Raw genomic sequence first — 18,335 nt, forward strand, 5'->3', positions numbered from 1 at the left:
ATTATTTTCATTTAGTTTAAGCTGAAGTACTCAAATAAACTACAGACAACATGTGTGACCCGTGCAGGCTAAATGAGTCAAAATGAGCCCAAAAAAAAAGAAAAAAAAAAAGAAAAAAAAAATGTAAAAAGTGTTCTTGTTATTTTCACATTCTTGATGTATGATTTGTTTGAATCAGACAATGAATAAGCTACAGAAGCTATTGAAGTCGATAGAGTCAGCAAAGTCAATTGAGAAAAATCTAGTTAACCCTCTGAGGTCGGCAATCACGCCAGCGTGATCTGCTCGCTTTTTTCCTTATCAGTTGAAACGAGACTCCAAATAATCTGTTGACTTTGATTTTACAAACAAGTTTCATACATCAATCGATCCTGTTAAGTGTGTATTATTTTTGTGTATACTCACAATAAAAGCAAAGTTTTGTGCTTTTTGCCAAATAAAGAAAAATAAACATGATGCGAGTTCTGCTTTCTCTCTGTCAGTGAAGTCAATTCTGAAACGCGTCCGAAAATGAACCATAACTCAGCGAATACTCAGTCAAACAGGCATACAGACACACAGGCATGAAGCTTGAATTCTCTTCTTTTAAATGAAGTCATTTTGATAAAAAAACAAATATTCTCTGTTTATGTAATCTGTATGAAAAGAGAGAGATGTCAGTCGTTCTCATCTCAGCTCATTATGTTTTAATCTGACCCCGCCCACGGAGAGCGCGCGCTATTCAAATGCAAATGAATGAGGCAATCCACGCAAACTGTGAATGCTCCCATATCAGCTCGAGAAAACACATCAAGTTTATTCAGATCATTGTACTTGTTTACACCGTCTTGCGCTATTCAAATGCAAATAAATGAGGCAATCCACGCAAACTGTGAACGCTCCCATACCAGCTCGAGAAAACACATCAAGTTTATTCAGATCATTGTACTTGTTTACACCATCTCACAGCGTTGTGAGGAATAATACTATCGTAATAATAATAATGGAAAATGTACCTCAGAAGTGCTGGTATTTCGAGGAGCAACGGATGGAATACTGTAGTAAGTTTTTTTCATTCTCAAGTGAATCGCGTTTCGTGTGTGTGAATGAATGAACGGCAGAAATGCGCCACAACTTGCAAAAATACAGTTTAAATTTGAATCGCGTTTCTGTGTGTGAATGAATGATCCGCTTTTAGCAAACTGTATTGCTATACTGAGATGAGTAAAAAAACGACTGAAATATGTTGAAATAAAATGTATTTGTATAAGCAACGTATTAAACTGCAAATTAACATTTATATTTCTTATAATAAAAACAAAAGACCTATGTTACAGACATATGAAAGACAACATTTCGTTGACTAGTTTTGGATAGATTATACATTTTTACTGTAAAATATCTGCCACCTCAAATAAGCTTTTGTTTGCCAATTTTTGCTCATATGTTAAATATAGTATGTTTTGTCAAAAATAAAGTCATCAAATAATATGTTATAGTGTTTGTTCCAATGTAGCCTAGGCAATATTCAAAGTAATGAATCCTTAACTTTGAAATATGTATGATAAAATGTATACTTTAGTTTTTACAAAGAAAGATTACACTTGAATTGTTGTTGTAATTATAACCTTTTTAATAAAAAAAAATATATATTTACAAGGTAGATGTAAACAAATTTTAAAAGGTAAATATAAGCCTCTTCTTTAAATATTTTTTATTGTGTTTTATTATTGACAAATTTGGGGAGAGGATACATATTCCAAAACTGAAAATACAGTATGAGAATTAACTGCACAATTACCAGACATGTTTTCCTTGGATATTATACAATTTGCAAGCACAATTTGTGGAAAAAAAATTGAGATGCTTCCAACTGTGAACCAATTTGGTAGTGTATATATATATATATATATATATATATATATATATATATATATATATATATATATATATATATATATATATATATATATATATATATATATATATATATATATATATATATAGTACAGGCCAAAAGTTTGGACACTTTACTATTTTTAATGTTTTTGAAAGAAGTTTCTTCTGCTCATCAAGCCTGCATTTATTTGATCAAAAATACAGAAAAAAATGTAATATTGTGATATATTATTACAATTTAAAATAATTGATTTTCAATTTATTATACTTTAAATTATCATTTATTTCGGTGATGCAAAGCTGAATTTTCAGGATCATTACTCCAGTCTATCAAATGATCCTTTAGAAATCATTCTAATATGATGATTCATTATCAAAGTTGGAAACAGTTCTGCTGCTTAATATTTTTTCATAACCTGTGATACTTTTTTAGGATACTTTGATGAATAAAAAAAGAAAAAGAAAAAAGAAAAGAAAAAAAAAGAAGCAAATGTTTTCAAGATAGATATCTTTTATAACAACAATATACACTACTGGTCAGTAATTTGGGGTCAGTAATTTTTTTCTTTATTTATTTTTTAACTAAATCAATAATTTTATTCAGCAAGGATGTGTTAAATTGATAAAAAGTGATAATAAAGAAGATTTATATTAAAAAAAATATATATTTTGAATAAATGCAGTTCTTTTTAACCTTTTATTCATCAAATATATTAGGCAGCAGAACTGTTTCCAACACTCATAATAAATCAGAATATCAGAATGATTTCTAAAGGATCATGTGATTGACTGGATGTCACATGTGACACTGAAGACTGGAGTAATGATCCTGAAAATTCAGCTTTGCATCACCGAAATAAATGATAATTTAAAGTATAATAAATTGAAAACCAATTATTATAAATTGTAATAATATATCACAATATTACATTTTTTTCTGTATTTTTGATCAAATAAATGCAGGCTTGATGAGCAGAAGAAACTTCTTTCAAAAACATTAAAAATAGTAATGTGTCCAAACTTTTGGCCTGTACTGTATATATATATGCATTCTTTCCTGTGGCTCAGTGACACACCTGAATGAATGGCTCATTAAGTATGCGGGCCCCATTGTCTCCTCAGGTGTGAAGTACTCAATATGCATGAGGGTGTTGGATCGTTGACGCCCACTCGCATATTGCCTTTCCAAACAAAGTGTCTTGCAAAATTCAAATCAATGTATTGTTTTATGTGAATGATAAGGCAGGATGATTTTCACATCATTTTGAAGAAAAAACTCTAGGCCATTAGTTAAACTCTTTTTCCATTAGTTAAAAGTCTTATTGACACATATTTAGTATGTGTTTTGTGGCCTTATTTCAGAAACTTTAGTTCTCTTACGAGAGTTCTCTCGTACTGCGTTCGTAGAACGCTGCGGGAAAAGTCTCTTTTCACGAAATACTGAAGCAAAATTATCCTTAATTTTCATATTTGTAAAACGCATTGCGGCAGTGCACAGCCATGGCGAGACGGCTCGCTCACTCATTGGCTGTTCTGCGGCAACTGCATGAGCCTATCGAGCGAGGGCTGATGCAACATCAGACCAATGAGAGTGCTTCGCGCGCTCCTCGTCACATCCCGCCGAAACGGGTGTGGCCATCCCCTATAAAAGGAGCTCGAGTAGGCTGATTCAACTGATTTTCATCTCTTCAGCGAAGCTCACGCATCGCTGGATCACGGAGAAGCAAGCGTCGTCGAGGCAAGCTTTTCAGCGGGACGAGCCCTTGAAGCCGCTGGCCTTCGCCGCCTTCTACTGCCGTACCTGCTGCGCTTTCCGGCGCTTCATATCCTTTATCTGCTCTGTTTTGTGTATGTGTGTGTGCAGTGTTCCCGAACACTCACCCCTAAAAGAGCCGCGTCTTTTTCAAGATGCCATCCTGTGGCTCATGCCGAGCCCCGCTCATCGAGGGAGACCGCCATGTTATTTGCGTCTTCTGTCTGGGCGAAGAACACGCAGCGCTCGCGCTCGCTGACGGCGGCTGCCCTCACTGCGAGTTTTTGCCGATGGCGACTCTGCGGACTCGCCTGGCACAGTTCTCCGAGCCTGCGCCCCCCGCCGCGTTGCCGCGCCGTAAGAAGCGCCGCTCGCAGCGGGCCCCGGAACCCACCTCTTCCCGACAAAGCTCGCCGGCTCGCCCGCCAGCTTCACCGGCTTCCCCCGAAGCACTTCCTGATGCTCAGCGCCCGCAGTCTGCCGCCGCTTCATCTGAGGAAGTTGTTTCTGAAGTCGAGTCGGTCGAAAAGGATTCCTGCTCTCTGCTAGCTTCAGGCAGTGAAGACTGGGCGAGCTCTGCGGATCTCACGCCTCCTGCCCGAAAGCCGTCGGCTAGAGCTAGCATCGAGAGGGAGCTCATGCGAGTACTCGCGTTGGCCGCGGCGAGCCTCGGCCTCGAGTGGTCTGCACCGGAACTCCCCTCGCGCACCCGGCTTGATGGTAGCTTCCTCCCTGGTGAGCGCACTTCTCCTGTGTCTAAGCCCGCTCCGTTTCTTCCTGAGCTTCATGAAGAAGTGGCGAAGGCCTGGAACGCTCCCTTTTCTGCACGAACACGTTCGTCTGTATCCCCAGCATTTTCCTCCCTGGATAATGCTCAGGACCGAGGCTACCTCACTCTGCCGCCGGTGGAACAGGCGATAGCAGCCCACCTTTGCCCGCCCTCTGCTGGACGGCGGACTAAGCCAGCGCTGCCGTCAAAAGCCTGCCGCATGACGTCGTCGATGCTCGCGCGGATCTTCTCCGCCGCTGGGCAGGCGGCATCGGCTTTGCACACCATGGCCACGCTTCAGGTGTTCCAAGGCGATCTCCTCCGCAAACTGGACGAGATAGGACCTGAAGCTATCTGCATCGCGGACCTGAGAAGCGCGTCGGATCTTTCCCTCCGCGCTACCAAGGCTGCAGCACAAGCCATGGGACGCTGTATGGCTTCCGCTACCGTAGCCGAGAGGCATTTGTGGCTGACGCTCACGGAGATGGCTGATGCAGAGCGCAACGCGTTCCTCGACGCCCCGCTATCCTCCGCTGGCCTTTTTGGATCTTCTCTCTCCGAGCTCGTGGAGAGATTTTCCGAAGCCCAAAAAGCGTCACAGGCGTTCAAGCACTTCCTGCCGAAGCGCCCCAGTTCTGCAGCGGGCCGTGAGAAACAGGCCCCTCGGAGCTCACAGCCTCAGCCCCCGCCTTCGGCCGCCCCCTCACAGCGACAGCAGCGCGGATCACGCCCTCGCTCTCGCTCTACTAGCCGCCGCCCCACTCACCGCGGGCCGCGACCAAGGGTTGTGTTGAAGCCGGAAGCCCCAAAGAAACCCTAGCACGCTAGGAAAGCGCAGGTGTGTAAGCCCCATTGCGACCAGGGCCCTCACCAAAGCGCACCGCTGTCTCAGTCCCAGGAATTGCGACTGCTTCAGCGCTCTCAGCAGAGCACAAGCCCGCACAGCTGCCCGCTTGCCTGCACACAAAAGCCGTTTTTACGGCTACCCAGATAAATCCCGAAAAGAGTGTATTTTCTGGTGTCCCGGCCAAGGCCGATGGTGCTATAAATGTAGTGTTGATGCCCACTTCTCTGTGCCCATCCCTACACACAAGCACAGCCCTGCACACAGGGCCCGTACTCATAAGATCGATGCAGTTCGGTCGCGCCCCAAACATAGTCAAAGTGCCCACTTCCCAGTGCCCACAAACGCTATGTCTGGCGAGCCACAGGCTCCCTGTAAAAACGGGACCTGTGCGCGCCCGCTCTGTTCAAGCAGACAGCGCGGCCAAAGCAGTAAACGTGCCCGGTCCCCGCCCACGTTCACTTGTAGGCTGCATGAGTCCCATGAGACCTTCTCAGACCTCCCCCGCTCAGATAAGCACTGTAGCGCGGTCGAGGATGAGCGTTTTGCCCGCTGTATTACGCGCGCTCCCCGCCTCAAATGTCTCAGGCGTAACGCCTATGCCAGCGCACCCCGAAGCGCCGCCGTCGCACAGCGAACAGAGCGCGCTTCGCATCCAACCCCTAGCCGGCCATGCAGACGCATGGGCCGCGCTTCCAGGGGTTTCGGACTGGGTGCTAGACATTGTAAAGAGAGGCTTCTCGCTACAGTTTTGTCGACGCCCTCCACGCTTCACAGCGCGCGTCGAAACTGCGGTGAATTCAGAAGTAGCACACCTACTTCGCGCCGAAATATCAAAACTGTTGAGCAAAGGGGCGATACAACATGTATCCCAAGCTCAAAGCGAAGGGGGGCTATACAGCAGATACTTCCTAGTCCCCAAAAAGGACGGTGGTATCAGACCCATACTAGATCTAAGACGACTAAACAGAGCTTTAGTGAAACGCAGTTTCAAAATGCTCACGACCAGCAAAATCCTCGCGCACATTCGCTGAGAAGACTGGTTTATGTCGATAGATCTAAAGGACGCGTATTTTCAAATACAGATAGCGTCACGCCACAGGCGATTCTTGAGATTCGCCTTCGAGGGTCGGGCATTCCAGTATACAGTCCTGCCATTCGGCTTGTCCCTGGCACCCCGTACATTTACGAAGTGCATGGACGCAGCGCTCGCTCCCCTCAGACTCAGGGGCATGCGAGTGCTGAACTATTTGGACGACTGGCTGATCATAGCTCAATCACGATCTCAGCTCGTGGAGCACAGAACCATGTTACTCGATCACCTCGAGAATCTTGGTATCACGATCAATTGGACGAAGAGCTCCCTGAACCCCAGCCAAACTATATCGTTTCTGGGCATCGTTCTGGACTCTCGTTCTATGACAGCGCAGCTGCCGCAACAGCGCGCGCTGCGCATACAGCACGCAGCGAGGTCCTTCCGCTGCGGTGCGATTATCCCGCTCAAACGGTTTCAGAGGATGCTGAGCCTCATGGCCTCAGCATCATCAGTTCTCCAGATGGGCCTGCTTCGCATGCGCCCTCTGCAGTTCTGGTTGAAAGCGCGGGTGCCACGCGGAGCGTGGGCACTCAGCCGATTGCGCCTCAAAGTCGATCAAGACTGCGCAGCAGCCCTGAGACCATGGGCGGCGGGCGATTGGTACCGCGCAGGTGTAAGCCTGGGGACTTCCTCGAGAGTGAAAGTGGTGTCTACGGACGCATCCACCTCGGGATGGGGAGCGCCGCTCGAGGGCAGGCCGTTCTTTGGCCTTTGGTCAGAACGAGAAAAGCTCCATCATATCAACTGCCTGGAAATGCTAGCAGTTCACAACGCGCTGACGCGCTTCTGTCCCCACATCAAGGACCAACACGTCGTAGTCCGCTCGGACAACACGGCCGTGGTGTCCTACATAAATCGCCAGGGCGGTCTCGGATCCAGTTCCCTTTTCAGGCTGGCCGAGCGCCTCCTAATATGGGCTCAGCGCAACCTGCGCTCGCTGAGAGCGGTGCATGTGCCCGGGACACTCAACCTGGGTCCAGACAGGCTGTCCAGGAACAACGTTCCCACGGGCGAATGGTCTCTACACCCACAAACAGTCCGGCTGTTGTGGCAGAGATTCGGCAGGGCGGAGGTGGACCTATTCGCGTCCCCAGAAAACGCTCATTGCCCCGTGTTCTTTTCGAAGAACGACAGCGCACTGTCCCACAAGTGGCCGCACTGCCCGCTATACGCGTTTCCCCCAGTCTCCCTCCTACCTCAGGTGCTGGAGCGAGTCAGGGAAGTGAAATGCCCAGTACTGCTTATAGCACCGTTCTGGGACAACCAAGCCTGGTTTCCAGTCCTGATGCAGTTAGCAGACTCCGCTCCATGGCCAGTGCCATTGAGGAGAGATCTCCTCTCGCAGGCCAGGGGCTCGATTTGGCACCCACACCCAGAGCTGTGGTCCCTTCATGCGTGGACGCTCAACGGTTACCCGTTAGTCTCACGGATGGAGTGCTGAACACCATCACTCAGGCTAGAGCGCCTTCCACCAGGCGGCTTTATGCCTCGAAGTGGTCGGTTTTCTCCAGCTGGTGTACAGCTCGGGGCCTGTCACCCCTCGATTGTGAGGTGACGGAGGTTCTCTCCTTCCTACAAGAGCTGTTGGACAAGGGCAGATCCCCTTCCACGCTCAAAGTCTATGTGGCGGCTATCGCAGCGTGCTCGACAGCAACGCCAGGCCAGTCACTGGGAAGGAACGATTTAGTCATCCGCTTCCTCAGGGGAGCTAGGAGGCTGAATCCCCCCAGACCTCCCTCAGTCCCGGTGTGGGACCTTTCTACGGTCTTGGCAGCCATGAAAGGTCCCCCCTTTGAGCCTATCCAATCTGTCAGCCTCAAACATCTGTCTTTCAAAACGGTGTTTTTGATGGCCCTCGCTTCGGTGAAGCGCATAGGCGATCTGCACGCGCTCTCTGTGAGTCCAACGTGCTTGGAGTTTGGGCCCAATGACTCCAAAGTCATACTCAAACCTAGGCACGGCTACGTGCCGAAATCCCTCAACACTCCGTTTAGGGCTCAGGTTTTTTCCCTGTCTGCCCTGCCGGGATCAAACGAGGAAGGGGACTCGAGCTGTCTTTGCCCCGTTAGGGCTTTAAGAGCTTATGTGTCCCGCTCCGCTGCCTTCAGACAGACGGAGCAGCTCTTCGTCTCGTTCAGTGGACGTTCCAAGGGAACGGCTGTTTCGAAACAGAACCTGTCCAGGTGGGTGGTTGACGCCATAACAATGGCTTATACCACCAAGGGCCTTCAGTGCCCCTTGGGCATTAGAGCGCATTCCACGAGAGGCGTTGCCTCATCGTGGGCCTGGTCTAGCGGGATTTCCTTACAGGAAATATGTACGGCGGCGGGCTGGGCCTCGCCGTCTACATTCATAAGGTTCTACAACCTAGAAGTTCCCGCCTTGCAGGCCAGGTTGTTTTCGGTTTAGCCGAATCAGCTGTCTAACCAGGACACTGATTTCGCAGGCGCACAACGCCACCGAAGACTTCACCGCACTTGCAAGCCAAGTATTTTCGGTGTATTCGAGTCAGCTGTCTAAACACGGCACTGATATCGTAGACGCACAGCGCCGCCGAAGTTTTCTGGGCAGAATTGTGTAAGACCCATGTTTTTCCCACATTAGCCAGGCTCCCTCCTGCCTATGTGATGTTATATCGCGTCTAGAACGCACCTATTTGGGCGAAAGTGTGTAAGTCCCACATTTCCCACATCAGCCAGGCTCTCCCTGCCTATGTGACGTTGTATCGCGCTTAAGGGCGCATCCATTTGGGCGAAATTACGTAAGACCCACATTTCCCACATTAGCCAGGCCTCCCCCTGCCTATGTGATGTTATATCGCGTCTTAGGACGCAGCTATCTGAGGGTGGTTGTCCCCCCCCCCCCCCTCCAGACTCTCCGAAGTCTACCGGGTGATTATGCACTGTATACCTGGACTAGCTTCCAGTGGTCGGTGTTTTCTCATCCCAGCACGCACGGCGTCTTACAAGTGGTTCCCGCAGCGTTCTACGAACGCAGTACGAGAGAACTCTCGTAAGAGAACGTACTCGGTTACTAACGTAACCTCGGTTCTCTCTAGAAGAGGGAACGAGTACTGCGTTCCCTGCCGTGCGCGCGGTTCGCTCTGGTTCGCTTCGGCGATGAAAACCAGTTGAATCAGCCTACTCGAGCTCCTTTTATAGGGGATGGCCACACCCGTTTCGGCGGGATGTGACGAGGAGCGCGCGAAGCACTCTCATTGGTCTGATGTTGCATCAGCCCTCGCTCGATAGGCTCATGCAGTTGCCGCAGAACAGCCAATGAGTGAGCGAGCCGTCTCGCCATGGCTGTGCACTGCCGCAATGCGTTTTACAAATATGAAAATTAAGGATAATTTTGCTTCAGTATTTCGTGAAAAGAGACTTTTCCCGCAGCGTTCTACGAACGCAGTACTCGTTCCCTCTTCTAGAGAGAACCGAGGTTACGTTAGTAACCGAGTACGTTTTTAGTTTTTTCAATAACCATGCATAAACATTATTCTCTCAAAAATACAAACATGAACATACATGTTGCTCACATATTATGGTAGCCCTGTTTGTGCTAAATAGAGTGTAATTACACCTTTGCCATTAATATGTTTATAAGCGACTGAAAAAAACACAAATGTTAGGGCATGTCAGAACATCTCAAGGACCCCCAAAACCCCTTAGACCCCAGAGGGTTAAAGTTTTCTGAAGGTTCCAAAACAAACCCCAAAAAAACAAAAACACATAGCAACCATACCATAAAATTTGGCACACACCAAGTTAAAACCCATATCTATTGGGAAAATATATGTTAAACTTTATTGAGAATATTTATATAGAGAATATTTACCATTGTTACTAACGGATTTTTCTGCTTAGCAGTCAGTTTGAGAAGCGTACCACTGGTTAAGGGCTACCCATGTAGTAATCCATGTAGTAAAAGCATGCAACAAAATATCAATAACAACAATAAACTGTGCCATGTTAACAAGCAAAAAAAAAAAAAAAAAAATTCTGTGAAAGAATTTATGATTTTTCTTGCATGGAAATGTGGCCAGATTAATATTGATAAACACAGCTAGCAAAGTTCATCTTAATACGCAGTCATGACAGTTTCATATTGTGTCCATGCTGGGAAGCTAGGGATTAATCGACTTATTGAACGTCGATTAAGCAAGGTCATGTGCATGCGTGCTGCTCAACCGCGAAACACGTAAAAGCAGACACACGTAAAAAATTAAGCGAACGTGCCAGAGTTATGTTTGGGACCATTTTACGCTAACACTCTGGGGTCTAAGGTGTTTTTGGGGTCCTTGAGATGTTTTGACATGCCCTGACATCTGTGCTTTTTTCAGTTGCTTATAAACACATTAATGGCAAATGTGTAATTACACTCTTTTTAGCACAAACAGGGCTACCACAATATGTGAGCAACATACATGTTTGTATTTTTGAGAGAATAATGTTTATGCATGGTTATTGAAAAAAGTAAAAATTAAAGTTTCTGAAATAAGGCCACAAAACACATACTGAATATGTGTCTACAAGACTTTTGACTAATGGATGTTGTCGCCAAGAGCTTTTGCTTCAAAATTATCTGAAAATAATCCTGCCTAATCATTCACATAAAACAATACATTGATTTAAACTTTGTAAGACACGTTTTGTTTGGAAAGGCAATATGCGTGGGGGTGTGAATGATCATGAATAATGCTGTGATTCACACCCGAGAAGACAATGACCCATATAATGAGCTGCATAATTAGCCTTTCATTCAGGTGTGTCACTGAGCCACAAGAAAGAATGTGAGGACTTATTTTGTATGCATGCAAACTGTATAATATCCATGGTAAACATTTCTAGTAACTATGCAGTTAATTCTCATACTGTATTTTCAGAAAGTTTTAGAATATATCCTCTCCTCAAATGTGTCACTAATAAAAAAATAATAATAAATAATTTGATGAGAAGGCTTATGTTGACCTATTAAGATGCTGCTTACATCTACTAGCTTGTACATATATTTTTTGCTATTTTATTAAAAAGTTTTCACACGTAAATCAACAACAATTACAATTTTAACAATATTTCAAGTGTAATCTTTGTAAAAAGTATACATTTTATCATATGAACTTCAAAGTTAAGGATTCATTAGTTTGAATATTGGAACAAACACTATAATAACATCTTAGTTGATAATTCAATATACCTTCATTTTCAGACGTGTTTCAGAATGGACTTCACTGACAGAGAGAAGGCAGAACTCTCATCATGTTTATTTTTCTTTATTTGGCAAAAAGCTCAACACTTTGTTTTTATTGTGAGTATAAACAAAAAAATATACACTTAACATGATCGATTGTATGTATGATGTATAACACTTATATATAAGATCAAAATCAACAGAGTATTTTGAGTCTCTTTTGCACTGATAAGAAAAAAAGCGAGCTGATCACACCAGCCGGCGTGATCGCCGACCCCAGGGGGTTAAAATGCTTAAGTTACACCTTCATGACTACATGTTTGCATGTGCATTTGCAGCCTTGTTGTTTTGTGCAAATGTAAGTTGAAATTTTGTGTTTATTTTGTGTAGGGCTATATCTGATTTATATCATGAAGGATGCATTTGGTTAAGAATTAACGCGGTAGTAAAACGCACTGGTGGTCAACTTCAGCGCATGCAGCTCAAACAGCAATGCACGACTAATAATAACTATGATTAGGACTGTCATATTATATAAAATTATAATGAAAACACTATTGTAATAAATCGTTGTGAATTCAATGGGTTTAGTTGCTTTAGTTGCACTCTGACTAGCAGGCATCTGAGGCGGCGTTGGTGACACTTTGTATTAGTTGTTATTTTTGATTATTAAACAAGTAATTTAATTAAATGATTAAATCACATAGACTCATTTTACAATCCTACTAGCCCTTTATTTTAGACTAAAAACATAGGAACATAGCATTTTGAGTAGCATTTGCAGACCATGTCATGCTGTTGGCTACATGCCACGAATATTGCAGTATTAAGGCTAACAAACTATTCATCTATTAATTGATAGTTCATTTATAAGACGATCGATCATGGGAGTTTGTGTAAATTTACATCCCTAGTCCATGCCCAACAATTGTTCAAGTTTGCAACATTAATATCCACAATCATCTTGTTTAGGTGGTGGCACATTATAACTGAAGTTGTCATTTATAAATTGAGCAAAATGTTCCATTTCTATTACTCCAACAAGATTCGCCGAACGCATTGCATTTAAGCATTAGCCACCGACTGAGCACTCCCACTATCATCCATTTCCATTACAAAACAGGCATAGATATACGAAATAGTTTACTTTTCGTGTTTTCAGAGGATGGACGCTTCCATGATACCACAATGCGCCACCATGCGGGGTGTTTTGATTAATCACTGAAGGCGTTATTGTGGCTGGTTTTGTTTACATCAGCATGGGTTTGAAAATCCCATTTCATTGGTTAAGACTCATGACATCAAGAAGTCGATATGAATATTCACAAAGTTGGAATGCTGCACTTTTCCGACATGCTTGGATACCAAACTTGTGCTAAGGGGAAGCACCAGTCGTCGAGAAAAACAGCATTTTTTTTCATAAATTATTAAAATAAAATAAAGATTTAGGAAGGTACACCTCTCAGAAAACATACACAAAGGTCATTTTAGATGTTTAATTGCTATTTGGATCATTGGGATTGCTAGACGAGGACTTAATAAACGTATTTTTCTGAAAACCTCAAATGCAACAAAAATTGACGTTTTACTTTTTTTGCCGGTAGCTTGTAATAAGCCTATGCACCTTTCAACCCATTTTTCCAGCACGGGTTACAAAGACAAAAAAAAAGATAAAAATATTAACAAAAACTAAATTAGTACATCAATGTTACTAAAATAATACTGACATGAAGACAAATGACAAAACAGAAACAAATAAATGGTAAATTATAGTATCATTATACTGTTAAACATTGTGGTTGATCTAACATTAGCTTGAATCTGATGACTGAAGGTAAAGTACCTTGAATGGTTGGGGGACAGAGAATAAGCGCCTGCTGGAAAGAGTCACCAAACTGAGCACTTCCTGTCTGGAGAGGGATTCCAGGATGCATCACTGATGGGGCAGATGAGGCTAAAGCCTACAGAAAGAGAATAGAAAGAAAAAAATAATATACAGTCTGAATGACAAAGATTAAATGGGTCATATGCAGTTGTACTTAACTTTAGAGTCCTCTTATGCATGTACATACTGTGTAATCACTATGTAATCACTGGGTAAAAACTATGTACTAATCCTAAACCTAACCCTAAACCTAACCTTAACCAATGAAGTGACTTTATATTACTCAGTACATTCTTGCGTACACTGAAAGTGCATATACTGTAAAATAAATTGCAACTTCATTCCATAGTTTTAAATTTTTCCCTCAAAGTTTCAGCAAATGTTTCTGTGGACACACATTAAAGTGAATTAATGTCCAGTAATGTCCAATAGAGGGCGACACAGTATTAATAGACAGAACATCAGTATTGTCCTGATGAAACTATTTGACATTACATAATTTTTGTATATACTACAAGACCTAAAAATATTTAAATATACAAAAAGCTTCCCGTTCAAAAGTTGACATGCTTGGTTCTTAATATTATGAGAGAATCATACAATTACAAATGGCTGCAAGCAGTCACTAATGTAAAAGGAAGAAACAACTTTTGAACAGGATAATTTGTTATAAAGTTATTTTTTTAATGATGTCATTATTTTGCTATACAGTTGTGATCTAAATTATTCAAACCCCATTGCAAATCAGGTTTACTGGCTAAATGTAGAGACTTTCAGCTGTTTGCAATTAACAAATCAAACAAAATAATTGAAATGGCTCAACATAAATGTTTCAAGTGGTTTACCCAAACTCAACTGAAAATGCAACTTTTAATGACTTAAGTAGTCTCAAAATGGCTCAACCCCCTAAATAGAATCCCTCACAAAAGCACAAATCTGCAAAACAGTTGTTGTTTCATGCCACTAACCAAGGGCTTAATTAGCTGCACCAGGTTTGCTTGAGCTAGAACACATGAAATATCTAAATTAGCTAGGTTTGTTGAGTGTCACGTTTGACTGCATGTTAGAAATATGGCTAAGTCAAAAGTATGGTCCAAAAAGTTAAGATATCATCGCCCTTCACAAACAAGGAACAGGATACAAAAGGATAGCGAAGGCACTAAATGTTCCTAGAGACACCGTTGGAACCATCGTTCTCAAGTTCAAAGATAAAGGAACAGTGGTTACAATACCTAGATGGGGCAGAAAAAGAAAGCCATCAATGGCTGCAACCAGAATTCTGAGAAGGCAGGTTCAGAAAAACCCTTGAGTGATGGCCTTCCGCAGAAGTGAAGACCTGCAGCAAAACTTGGTGGCAACAGGCACTGAGGTTTCAGCTTGCACAGTGCATGCTAAACGCATGCAGTTTCCATGCCAGAACTCCAAGACGTACACCACCACTGACCCAAAAGCAAAGTTGGCTCCAATTTGTTCAAAATCATAAATAAGCCACAGAAGATTTGAGATTCTGTTCTGTGGAGTGATGAAAGAGAACTGGAACTTTTCAGCCCTATGGATCAGCAGTATATCTGAAGGAAGAAGAATGAAGCATTATTATGCTGAAAAGAACACTCTGTCTACAGTTAAGCATGGTGGGGCTTGGTGATGCTCTGGGGCTGCTTTGCATCATCTGGCACTGGAAACCTGCAGCGTGTGCAAGCCAAGATGGATTCACTAAAGTATCCAGAAATCCTAGGAGAAAACATCATGCGGTCAGTGAGGAAGCTGAAGCTTGGGCATAGCGAAGGTCATTGGACCTTCCAACAGGACAATGATCCAAAGCATACCTCAAATTCCACCAAGGCTTGGTTGCAGAAGAAGACCTGGAAGATTCTACAGAGGCCATCACAGTCACCTGACTTGAACCCCGTAGAAAATCTCTGATGGGATTTGCAGAAGGCGGTTTCAGCACACAAACCCAAAAATATTGCTGAACTGGAGGCCATTGCTCATGAGGAATGGACTAAGATTCCTCAGAAACGCTGTCGGAAGCTGGTGTCAAGTTATCTCATTTGCAGCAGGTCATAACAGCAAAACAGATTACAACTGTACTTAACCCTCTGGGGTCTAAGGAGTTTTTGGGGTCCTTGAGATGTTCTGACATGCCCTGACATTTGTGCTTTTTTCAGTTGCTTATAAACATATTAATGGCAAAGGTGTAATCACACTCTATTTAGCACAAACAGTGCTACCATAATATGTGAGCAACATGGATGTACATGTTTGTATTTTTGAGAGAATAATGTTTATGCATGGTTATTGAAAAAAATAAAAAATAAAGTTTCTGAAATAAGGTCACAAAACACATACTAAATATGTGTCAATAAGACTTTTGACAAATTGGATGTCGTTGCCTAGAGTTTTTTCTTCAAAATGATGTGACAATCATCCTGCCTAATCATTCACATAAAACAATACATTGATTTAAATCTTGTAAAACACCTTTTCTTTGGAAAGGCAATATGCGCAAAGGGTGTCAACGATCCAACACCATCATGCATATTTGGTGGTTCACACCTGAGGAGACAATGGGGCCCACATACTTAATGAGCCATTCATTCAGGTGTGTGACTAAGCCACAAGAAAGAATGCAAGAGCATTTTTTCACAAATTGTGCTTGCAAATTGTGTAATATCCAAGGAAAACATGTCTAGTAATTGTGCAGTTAATTCTCATACTGTATTTTCAGTTTTGGAATATGTATCCTCTCCCCAAATTTGTCAATAATAAAACAATAAAAATTATTTAAAGAAAAGGCTTATATTTACCTTTTAAAATTTGTTTACATCTACCTTGTAAATATATGTTTTTATTAAAAAGGTTACAATTACAACAACAATTCAAGTGTAATCTTTCTTTGTAAAAACTAAAGTATACATTTTATCATACATATTTCAAAGTTAAGGATTCATTACTTTGAAAATAGCCTACATTGACAAAACATACTATATTTAACATATTAGCAAAAATTGGCACACAAAAGCTTATTTGAGGTGGCAGATATTTTACAGTAAAAATATATAATCTATCCAAAACTAGTCAACGAAATGTTGTCTTTCATGTCTGTAACATAGGTCTTTCGTTTTTATTATAAGGAATATAAATGTTAATTTGCAGTTTAACCCTCTAAGCGCCGAAGTCGCAAAATTGCGACAAGACGTCATACTTAATAAAACAGGCTGTAGATCCTAATATGGTGTAATATCTCATTTGTATTCCCTACCACTAGATGGCAGACATGTAATACTTCGATTCAAGACCAAAATGACGTCATGTTCCTATTCAAAGTGTTGGAGGAAACAGCAGAGCAAGTGAGCGATCGTGTCTTTGATGCGGAAGCAGTTCAGTTCAGAGCGTCTGAGTAAATTGTGAGATTTGTGAGAGAAAATGGCTAATTAAAACTTGTACCGTGGTCCGTGAGGATGTGTTCAAATGTTATTCGCAGATTCTGACTCTGAAGAGGAATATTTGCCTTTCGGAAATGACGATCGGCCGTCTAATGGTCGCGCTTCTCCTGGTACATCTTTGCCGCGCAATGGTGCCGCCCGCACTTCTCCCGGTACATCTTTGCCGCGCAATGGTACCGCCCGCGCTTCTCCCAGTACATCTTTGCCGTGCAATGGTGCCGCACGCACATCTCCCGGTACATCTTTGCCGCGCAACGTGCCGCGCGCGCATCTCCCGGTACATCTTTGCCACGCAATGGTGCCGCCGTGCAAGGTGCGAGTGTTCACGAAGCACAAACAGATCATTTTGACCATTTGCCCAACGGGGATGGGGGTGGCAGGGGTGGACGTAAGCTTAGTGTACTCTTTTCCTGATCATTTGGAATGAGGATAGACAGACAAAAAAAACACTCCATACATATTTTTTCCTGAATATTACTGATGAACTGATCCAAAAGTAGGCTACTGTTCACATGTGTTTTACTACTAAAGTATTGTAATATAGTAATAATTTAGTACTTTCTCCTATTTTATTGTTGGTTTCCTCTTATGTAAATAAATTCCAACATCAATTCAATATCTACTATTTCCTGAATATTACTGATGAACTGATCAAAAAGTAGGCTACTGTTCACATGCGTTTTACTAGATAGTATAGTAATAATTTAGTACTTTCTCCTGTTATTGTTGGTTTCCTCTTTTCTCATCATTTGGAATGAGGATAAATAAAAATAAAACATGCAAATAAGTTCAAACATCAGTTCAATATCTACTATTTCCTGAATATTATGAAATTCAAGAGTGCTGCCCCCTGATGACGTCATAATATGCAAATTAGATTAGTATATTTACACCCCACATAAACTTTCAGTCATCCCCAACATTTTTCTAATTTACAGTAGATCTCTATATTTAAGCCCTTTCAAGCCACAAGCTTTTGAAATTTTGATGTCAAAATGCAGCATTTAAAAAAAAAAAAAACTTGGCGCCTAAAGGGTTAATACGTTGCTTATACAAATACATTTTATTTCAACATATTTCAGTCGATTTTTACTCATCTCAGTATAGCAATACAGTTTGCTAAAAGCGGATCATTCATTCACACACGATTCAAATTTAAACTGTCTTTTTGCGAGCTGTGGTAAACAGCGCGCATCTCTGCCGTTCATTCATTCACACACACGAAACGCGATTCACTTGAGAATGAAAAAAAACGTACTACAGTATTCCATCCGTTGCTCCTCGAAATACCAGCACTTCTGAGGTACATTTTCCATTATTATAATTCCTCACAGCGCTGCGAGACAGTGTAAACAAGTACAATGATCTGAATAAACTTGATGTGTTTTCTCGAGCTGATATCGGAGCATTCACAGTTTGCATGGATTGCCTCATTCATTTGCATTTGAATAGCACGCGCTCTCCGTGGGCGGGGCAG

General features: G+C 42.6%; 1 protein-coding gene across 2 annotated transcripts in view; it reads right to left on the reverse strand.

Moving 5' to 3' along the window:
- The window catches only part of hipk3b (homeodomain interacting protein kinase 3b), a 118,323-nt gene that overhangs the window by 16,050 nt on the left and 83,938 nt on the right, over positions 1 to 18,335 (reverse strand). For both annotated transcript variants that reach the window (XM_081373212.1, XM_081373211.1), the window contains exon 8: positions 13,371 to 13,488. In XM_081373212.1, coding sequence (XP_081229338.1) covers positions 13,371 to 13,488 — 118 coding nt within the window. The remainder of the gene's footprint in view (positions 1 to 13,370; positions 13,489 to 18,335) is intronic.

The sequence above is a fragment of the Scardinius erythrophthalmus genome (genome assembly GCF_964197995.2).
Source record: "Scardinius erythrophthalmus genome assembly, chromosome: 8".
Classification (NCBI taxonomy): domain Eukaryota; kingdom Metazoa; phylum Chordata; class Actinopteri; order Cypriniformes; family Leuciscidae; genus Scardinius; species Scardinius erythrophthalmus.